Source organism: Sarcophilus harrisii, chromosome 3, assembly GCF_902635505.1.
Source record: "Sarcophilus harrisii chromosome 3, mSarHar1.11, whole genome shotgun sequence".
In the NCBI taxonomy this organism is placed as follows: domain Eukaryota; kingdom Metazoa; phylum Chordata; class Mammalia; order Dasyuromorphia; family Dasyuridae; genus Sarcophilus; species Sarcophilus harrisii.
The window spans coordinates 292,332,680-292,342,821 of record NC_045428.1 but is presented as its reverse complement, the minus strand read 5'-3'; the positions used below and the strand labels follow the sequence as shown (position 1 = coordinate 292,342,821).

General features: G+C 37.7%; 1 protein-coding gene across 1 annotated transcript in view; it reads left to right on the top strand.

Moving 5' to 3' along the window:
- Nucleotides 1-1,907: 1,907 nt before the first annotated feature.
- The window catches only part of LOC105749822 (speedy protein E4A-like), a gene marked incomplete at its 5' end in the record, with an annotated part of 13,370 nt that continues 5,135 nt past the window's right edge, over nucleotides 1,908-10,142 (top strand). Inside the window, 5 exons of the mRNA XM_031959661.1 lie at nucleotides 1,908-2,187; nucleotides 2,911-2,969; nucleotides 4,668-4,753; nucleotides 5,616-5,790; nucleotides 8,708-8,835. Of these exons, the coding sequence (XP_031815521.1) occupies nucleotides 1,908-2,187; nucleotides 2,911-2,969; nucleotides 4,668-4,753; nucleotides 5,616-5,790; nucleotides 8,708-8,767 (660 nt within the window). The remainder of the gene's footprint in view (nucleotides 2,188-2,910; nucleotides 2,970-4,667; nucleotides 4,754-5,615; nucleotides 5,791-8,707; nucleotides 8,836-10,142) is intronic.

The following is a 10,142-nucleotide window of genomic DNA, read 5'->3' as shown; positions in this document are numbered from 1 at the left end:
TGATTTTGGACATGGGATAGCTCTAGAAAAATGGCAGCATGATGGCACAGTGCTGAGTTTCCAATCGTGTTTTGCTGTTACCTGACCTATGTAACATTTAACTACTTAACTACACTTCTTTGCATCTACTTTTCCTCATCTGCACAATAAGAGGTTTTGGAGAAAGTTTCCTTCTAGTTGTCAGTGTCTATGGTTCCATAAAGTAAGTTAAGCTTGTCTTTGGCTCCCTTCCCTGGGTTCCTATCACATATCCCATTTCTTTAGGCTGTGCATAGTTGTGAAAAATAAGGGAAAATCTGGCTTCCAAATCTGTCTCCCACACTTAGCAGCTGAGTGACCTCAGACAAGTCAATTAATTGAAATTCCTTGTGCCTCAATGCTAATTACCTTACAAGGCTACAATGCATATTACATACAATGGATCTGTATAAAATGTGTTTTATGAATTTTAGGAAACTATACAATTAACTAACAAGGTTGCTCTCAGGTAGGCTGTTTTTTTTAAAGTGAACCAAATTTCCATGTAAGTCTTTCCATTAATATATTTTATTTCCATGTTTTTCACTCTGTTTTCATTATTTGAAGGTATTAGAAATTTTATTAGATATGCTTTTGAAAAGGGAGATACAAAATTGAATAAGATGTGTTTTGTGCTCTTAAGGAGTTTACAAGTATAATAAAAGAAATGATACACAGATGGCCATCAAACAAAATCGATGATGATTCATACTCAAGGAAGGTACCCTAATTGCTAAATGCTTTCAAGGGAAAGAGAGTCATCACTTTCAGTTGGATTTGATCGTGGATGACTTCTTGAAGGAGATGAGATTCAAGTTAGTCCTTAAGTTAAAAGTAGGATTTCAGTAAGTGGAAACAGAGAGATTGTTAAGGATGACATAAGCAAAGATTTGAAGGCAGAAAAGCACAGGGCATATTAAAAACATACAATGACAGACTAGTTTGTCATCTCCTTAGATGAAAATTTGAATGTATCAAAGATGATGGGGTAGAAGGAAAGAAGAGGGGGAAATATGGGGAAAGGAAAAAGGGAGGGGAAACAATCAGTCCAAACTGTGGAAAATTAGGGATGATAGCAGGCCTCTAAGGAGGTAGTAGTGGTAGACTTAGATTTATGGTGCTTTAAAGTTTGCAAAATGCCTTATAAATGTCTCATTTGAACCTTTCAACAATTCTGAGAGGTAGGTGCTCTTATTATCCCCGTTTTATAGAGGAGGAGAACAAAATTTAAGGAGGATTCTCCCAGGATCACCCAGTCAAGATGTACCTGAGGCAAGATTTGAATCCAGATTTCCTGACTCCAGGGAATTGCTCTCTATTCTAGCTGTTTAGGTAGCTGAGAACCCAGAATGTTGCTATGTGGGCTATCCAAGTGATTCTAGTCAGTTGCTAATAAGTTAATTTATTATTAAGTAAATAATATTATTGTGTTACATTAATATATTATTATTAAGTTAATTATATTACATATGTATATATATATATATATATATATATATATAAAATTAATAAGAGGTAGTCCATTAGTGGCCCAAGAGATTAATTTTGGCTCCAGGCAATCCTGCGAGAACATTTAGAATAGAGTTTCAACAAGAGGTGGTGAGCCTTCAATCTATTTGGTGAGATAATCACCACATGGATCTCATTTTCAGCTATTCTCCTTTAGTATGCCCACTGTTGGGGTATAATTGTTACATACACTTCATGGAAGAGCACAGAACTTGGTCAGAAGACGTAGATTCAAGTCTCAGTGTCCCTGGTGACTTAGTAATGCAGCCTGTTAGGGACAGGTATATTGATATCTCAGCTTCCTCATTCATATGATAAGTATTAAAACACTCTCTATGCCTGCCACACAGCGCTCTTGGGGGCACCAAATAAGGCAATGAGGACCCTCTCTGGTGCCTTCCTTCTCTTATTCTCATTTTTTTTCCTCAGTAGCTTCCTTGCTGGCCAACTCCAAAGTCATATTAGAGACCGATGTACCCTCAACCTCAGAGGATATCACACAGTCTCCATCTCAGTCAGAAGAAAGGAATGAGAATAGACAGAAAAGAAAGAGGAAGGTATGGTCAGTGATTGAGTCAACAGACACAAAGCTCGTTTTGAAAAGGAGAAAAATTGCTGATTTTCGCCCAGAAGACTTAGAGGCTTTCTTCAGGCTCCTGGGTAAGAGACACCAATATCAGGAATTCCCGTTCATATTTGCCCAACCACATTCCCAATGTTTAGAGCCAAGTCTGTTAACTATGAGCATGATGTCCAGGAACCTAAACACTAGAAAAGTCAAATTAAAAATAATTCTACTTATAAGTATAAGATGTCTAACAACAATAATAACTTAATCAACTTGAAGTGAACAGAGGGATTCATCTCTTACTTAAAACTCTTGCCTGGATACAAACCCAAGATTCTCCAGTCTGTTCCTCAAAGGAAAAAATTCCCAGAAAATGGGGGCTCACCAGATGGTAAAATTAGGATGATAACTAACGCCCCAGACAATTCTTCAGCTCTAAAGCAAAACTTCCCATTCCCAACAACTAGAACTATTTCCAAATGGAATGCTTTACCCCACTAGTCACTGATGGTTTTCAAGTTGAGGCTGGAGGACTACTTTCTGGGGATTCACAGATCAGGTAGGGTTTAGGCTAAATGAAGTTAGAGTTTATGATTCTGTGACTCTAGCTACTTCTCACATGTCTAGAGAGACCTATAGAGACAGGGGTGGGGAAAATAAATTAGCCCATAGTTACTGCTTTTATAAGAAGAAGGACACCCAAAGGCCAGTTTCAATGTTTCCTGGCATTTGTATCTATAACCAGAACATTCTTCTGGGGTTGGAGTGTTCATGATTTCCTTGTCCTGTTCTGATGCAGCCTTTCTCCTCCACAGAAGACCCAGTCATTAGGAAATTCTTGGATTCCGACAGTCACTTTAAAGTAGCTGATAAGGTATCTGCTGCTCCCCTGGACACCTAACTGTGGGATTTGTTTTTGCTTTGTAATGATGGGGTAGGAAGGACCTTTCATTGTTTGTTTGAGGCTTTGGAGATAGGTTCTGGGGTTAAGTACTTGCAATGGGGAAACTGAGGCACAGTGTTCTGAGGCTGATTGTTCTATCATCTCTATGTTTTGCCACAACACAGGTATTCAGGGATCTTCTGGAGGTATGGCCTATAGTTTCCTCTAGAACAGTAGTCCCTCCCATGTGGTTCTCTTTTGAACATAAGGAAACTTTGCCTCATTACTCCTTCAAAGCGTAGCTGAGTTTAGCAGAGGAGTCCCATAAATTTTTCAAGTATTTAACTTTTGTCCATGAGATCAGGTAAACCTTCAAGTGCTGTAGAAATGCTAGCTATGAATTATGTTGATGATGATGTAGAAAAGGAAGTTATTTCTTACTTTTGGCTTAGCCCAACCCATAGCTGAGCTCCTTTCCATTAAAAGTTACACAAGGATCAGGGCTAGTTAAATTGTGGGCAAAAATAATTGCAACTTTTCTTTTTTATATAACATAGGCAATAACAATGCTATGTAAATAAAATTTTAAATATATAAGTATATTTTATTTATGTAAATAAAATGCTATATAAATAGTATTTTATGGTTTGCAAATATCTCATTTTATCTTCACAATAACCCTAGAAAATAGGTGCTATTATTATTTTCATTTTATAAATGAGGAAATAGAGGCAGGCCAGAGGTTAAATGACTGCTCAGATTCACACAGCTAATAAATGTCTGAGGTCAGATTTCATCTCAAGTTTTTCTCATTTCGGGTCCATCTATTGTGCTACTAGCTCCCTCATGCCCTCTACCTAACAAAATAAACATTGAAGTCACAAGCTCTCCCAGCCAAGTGGATTATTACTTTATGGATAGTGGGGACCTAGCCCATCCCCTCCATTCCAACAATCCTCTCATTGAACTAGTTTGCTCTTTATAGGAAACCCCCCTTCAATGCCCACTCTAGTCTCTTTCACCTTATTCTCCTTAGGAACATTCCCTTCCCCCTCCCCATCACTTTCATGCAGTTATCATTCTTTTCCCCGTGCCAAATTGCCCCAGAATTGGTTGCTTTTACACTCCTCGGTGCCTTAACATTTGAGCCGAGCTTTAAAAGTGGGGTACAATTTCGAGTATCAAAGATAAAAGGAAAGGGCATTCTGGGTGTAAGGAACACCGCTGCCCAAAGCACATAGATAGGAAAATTTGGGGTGTGTTTAGGGAATAGTTAATAATGCAGCTTGGCTGTGTTTTAAAGTTATATGAAAGGGAATAATATGAGGTTAGACTGGAAAGTGTAGTAACAGACAGTCTTTGAAGGCCCTTTCAAGAATCCTTTGGAGACAATGGCTCTGCCTTTTTTTTTTTGTCTAACCAATTAAGGAACGCAGACATTGGTAAATTATGCTGGGGGTCTTTGAGGGAAATGGGGGGGCACATAGACAACTGCTTAACCTATCACCAACATAAATACTAGTTTCTCTTAAGAAAATCACAATCTCTCTGGACCTCTGTTTTCTTATCTAGAATGAGGGTAGAATGAGGGGTTACATTACACTGGAGGGCCTCTAAAAATATTGTTCAATTCTATGATTCTGATTTCCTGAGTTTGCTCTCATTGACCATGTCCTTCTCTTTTGTCAGTACTTGCTCTCCATAGTTGTAGAATACTTTGGCCGGGTGAGACTTCCAGCATACACCTATAATCGGATCCATTTTTTTGTGGCACTGTGAGTATTCTCAGGGGTCAAAACCCTTATCCCCTTCCTGTCTAAATACATATAGTAAGTCAGAAGATCTCCCAGCCAAGTACATCACTATTTTAGGTGTGATAGGGACCAATGCCATCCCTTCCATTCCAACAATTCCCTAAGCTGACCTAAATAACAGAGACTGCTGATTTATCTGCATTATGAATACATACAAGGGAAAAGGAAGGAAATGAGTATTGAATCTAGTTTTGGAGTCCTAGTTTAGAGCATATAGAATGCTGGAGGAAAGAAAATTAGGATTCAAGGGCTTTTATGTGGGCCACCAGAAACTTTGAATGGGCTACTGACTTACCTTCCTTACTTTGGATATTTATTATTCCAATTTGACTATATCTCATGACTCACCAAATTTTAGACCAGGGGTTCTTGACTATTTTGTGGGTCTTGTGGACCCCCATGCCAATGAATTGAAAACTATAAATTTCATCTTAAAATACTACTTTTAAATGCATAAAATCAAATACATAGGTTTACAAAGGAAACCAATTATATTAAAATGCAACTATCAAAATATTAAAAGTTGCAAGTTCATGGACCTCTGAAGTCTTTGTGGACCTCAAGTTAAGAATCCCTGTTCTAAATTCTTTCTCTTCTTCTGATGTAGACTTTCCAGGACCTGTTATTTGAAATAGAAGGAAATCAGATTAGTTTGATGAAAATTGTTTGGAGTAAAGCTGTTATTAGTTCCTAACCTATGTATTACCTGGGTTATTTTGGGTACTTATTTCTCAGTTCTCCAGTACCACACTTTACTGGTTCTGAGTGAGTGGTCTGTCATTACTAGGCATCTGCTTTGTGTTTTTCCTTCCCTTGTGGGCAGATTCATTGCCAATCAAATTGAGGAAGATGACATGAAATCTAAATTCAATATGATGCCTGCCCTTTTTGGAAAGAGACTGTGGCGTAATCTCTACTATGATTTCCGGCGGATACAGAGAAAATTCATTGTTGCGATGAACTGGAGAGTTCTGGTCACTCGCCAGATCTGTGATGAAGTGAGTGTCTGATGGTGGGTGGCTGCTTCACTGGGAGTTGTGACATTGACACATGGGGGATGATCCAAACTCAAAAGAAGAAAGACTGTTGATGTTTTAGTTCTAAAAGCTGAAGTACTTCTAAAAGATTTCATTAAAAGAAAAGAGGCAAATCTAAAATAAACAAGGCACAGAAATGTCACTGCCCATGCAGGGAGAATAATAGAAGGCAAAAACAAGAGGAGCATGTGATCAGAGATGAAGAGCTAGAAGGGCCTCAGAAGCCCTAGAATTCAGCACCATTATTTTAAAAAATAGAAAGTTAAAATGACTTATCCAAGGTCACATAAGTTGTGAGTGGCAGAATTTGAACCCAGGTCCTCTAGTTACAAATCTAGTGCTCTTTTCATTATGACATGTAGTAACACAACTCTAAAGCTAGAATTTCACTTATCTTGGTATATGTTTGTGTGTGTGTGTGTGTGTGTGTGTGTGTGTGTGTGTACACAACACTGTGGTTGGTCTTCCAGATACAAATCTCTTGAACTGCAGGCCATCTTCCACTCGGTTGTCAAAGTAATCTTCCTAAAGTACTGATCTGACCATGACTATCTACCCTCCTTTCCTCAATGAACTCCAATGGTTTCCTATCATTTCCAGCATCAAATATAAAATCCTGTAGTATTCAAAGTCCGTTATAACCTAGCTCCTCTCCCTTCATTGTCAGTCTTCTTATACATCATCCCTAAATATATTCTTTCATCCAGAGTCACTGGCCTCTTTACCTCCTCAAACAAGACACTTTGTTCCAGGCATTTTCTTTGCCTGTCTCTCATATCTAGAATTCCCTTCCTCTTCATCTCTGCTTACTGGCTTCTCTGGCTTTCTTCTTATCCCAGATAAAACCTACCTTCTTGCTCCCTCTTGGTTCTACTGCCTTTCCTCTTATTTTTAATTTATGCTGTACATAACATATTTATACATATTAAACAACATGTTTACATGTTGCCTTTTCTATTAGACAACTCAAAAGCAGATACCGTCTTTTATCTTTCTCCCCAGTGCTCAGAACAGTGCCTGGCACACAGCTTGAGGAGTACATAGGTTTCACTACCCATTTTTTAAAGATGAGAAGATTGCAATTTAGAGAGGACAGATGATTTGCCCAAAGTAGTGGAATCAATATCTAAACTGAGGCCTTCTGACTCAAATCTAGTTGCTATTTACTGTCTCATGATAACCATTCTAAATATATGCACAGTTTCTGTGTGTAGGAATTGTTTTTTTTTTTAATTTTAATAATAGCTTTTTATTTTCAAAATAGATGCAAAGATAAGTTTGCAACATTCATACTGCAAAACTTTGTATTCCAAATTTTTCTCCCTTCCTTTCCCTGACCCCACTCCCCTAAATAGCAAGCAATCCAACATAAACATGTACAATTCTTCTAAACACATTTCCATATTTAACACAGCAGTTGGTTTTAATATGGAAATGTGTCCTGTCCTTTCACCAAATTCCTTTTCTGATGTCTCACCATGCATTTAACAATTGCCTATTAAGGCACAGAGAGATAAAAGTATTGCGATCTGTCTTAGAAAAGGGATTACACACAATGATGAAAATTTGAATCTTTTAAGTGGGGAAATGGTGTGGTGGAAAAAGTCAGAGGATTCAGACTTCTACTACTTATTATCTCCTGCCTCTATTTACTACTTCTGTAATTTTGGGCAATTGCTTACCCTCTCAGGTTTTGCTCATATAGAAATAAAGGTGATGATTTTGAAAATTCCTTCCATTTTAAAAATCCTAAGAAGGTCCTATGTCTGGGACCCGTCTTCAAGTGTAAACATAGACTCCCAGATGAAGCTGCAGAACATGCAACTTTTGGTCTCAATCTCTTTTTGCTTGTCTGTAAAACGAGAATAACCATATGTATCATTAATATTTCTCAGAGTTGTGAGGTTCCAATGCATTATCCATGTAAAAACACTTTCTAAACTCTGAAGTACTTTATAATGTATTATTTATGCCCAGAAGATAAGTGTCAAAACTTTCATTTCCATTTGACCAGGAAAATGGAGGAGAGATTTAAAAGGGAGATTATAGGAGTTTTTTTTGAAGGAAGAAAGAAGGGATTGGTAATGGGATCAAATGATAATTAACATTTATATGGCACATTGAGGTTTATAGAGAATCTTTCTGTCAATAGCCTTTAAGAAAGGTCTCCATTTTACTGTAATCTATCTAAGGCATGGAGAGGCAGATTAATTAATTTATCAGGAGTGGTGCAGCTAAAAAATATTATTGCCAGGATTGAATTTAATTCTTTTGATTCCAAGACAAGCACTTTCTTCCACCCATATCTGGGGGAGTGGAGGAAAACTTGAGGGTAGATACAAGGATATAGAGAAAAATACATAGAATAGAGTACAGATATGAGTGGAAGTAGGAAAAATAAGTAAAAGGTAGGTATTGGAGAACTGCAAGGTATGAAAATAAGGCTGAAGTCTGTTGATATAAAACCCTTAAAAATTAGACTAGAGTGTCTTGATTTACTCTCAAGGAAGAGGGTGATGAAGAAAAGACGTAGATAAAAAAAAACATGAGGAAAAGATCACACATTTAAAGATGAGACTTTAGATGTTCTTGAGTTCAGCCCCCTCATTTTACAGATGAAGAAACTGAGGCCCTGAGAGAAAAATATAATAGTAGCATTGTTATCCATTATACTACAATGCTAAGATTGACAGGAAATAATGCCAGAGATAGGAAGGCCAGTGAAGTTAGGCAGAGAATTCAGTGTAACCAAGGTCTAAAAAAAAGGATTTGTATATATGGTCAATCACAAACATTGGATCTGACTAGGTTGCAAATGACACAACAAGATTAAAGGGGAAATATCACAAAAACTTTTTAAAATTTATCTTGCTTTTAGATCCAAGCCCAAGCCCCTACACACTGGGTGTGGGACAGGGACCGAGACCTCCTCACTTAAACTCCAGCTCTAGGAGGGTGGGACGGAGGGAATAGAATGGATGATACCAACACTCCAACAAATCCAGGGTGAGTACTCATTCCCAATAGCCCCATTCCCTTGCTCAGGTTCCCACAACTTTGTAATAATCAGTTGGCTGCCTCCTATAGGAATTCAATTTCAGGATATTGCCATATTTCATTTGGAAAGAGGGATTCTGAGGTGTATTATTTCTAGATGTACCTGTTAAGAGAAGTGACCTTACTGAGTGATGATGAACCTATTTGGGATCCAAGTGGTACTCCTTGTCTGATAGTCACAAGTAATTTGTTTATATGCTGAGCCAGATGGGAATATATTGAAGATTAACTGTGCTAACTTACCAAAGACAATTTATGTGATTTCTCAGTGAGCTATCCTCTAAGTTGTATATTGAAATGGATACCAAGGATGAATAAGGCGTGTTCACCCTAAATTTGGGAGGAATTGGAATATGGTATTTCTCAGAATCATGACAGTGGGTCAATAAATTATGAGGGAAACTGTGTGGGTAAGCTATCCAGGTGGGACAAACTAATGAGAAACCTAGAATTTAGTTTAGTGTAAAGAAAGAGAGTTCTCTGTTAAAAGAATCATAATCACTCAAGAGGTACATTTTTTGGTCCCATCTCTAAGTATTTAAAAGTAGGAGGTTCTAAGAAAATGGGTAGATCATAGATCAACCCCAAACTTCTGAATAAGAAGACAAGGGCTCTCGTTCATCAGTAGAGGACTGTTGGAGCTGACTTTCCTAGGAGATTACAGCTTCACATTGACTTTGGGATAAAATGCAAATATCCCAGGTTGTCTTTTAAGTGTTGTTGCTAACTCTGGCACATATGGTGATTTCTTGAGAGTGGGGGGGTCCACCAAGCTGCCTGAGGAGAGGGCAAACTAGCTCAGCTTTGAAACAGAACAAGTCAAAACTAACATGCAGTTTAGCAATGGAGTCTGGCCTATGAGTGGCTGCTACATATCATCCAAGCTAAGTGAGATAGATCTTAGTCTTAAGAAAAAATAAAAGGAACAAAAATCATCAGTTCTACCCTATTTCCTTGATTCCAAGTGAATCTCCAAGGTAATTCTATTTGGATTAGGCTACTAGTCCTGGGTAAGAAAAAATACAAAAAGAACATATTCAACCTCACCCAAATTCTGAGTTAGACTGAGGGAATTACTTCTGGTGGAAGTAAAAGGAAGGACTCTCCCCTAGTTCATTGAAATAGCTTTTAGATAGAAATTAGACTTGGGAAAACACCTTATACTATATGTAACCATCATATGAAAGTTCATACTATAGAAAAAAATAGAAGAAAAGCAGATTATGTACCTCTCAGAAGGATCATGTTATTTTTGA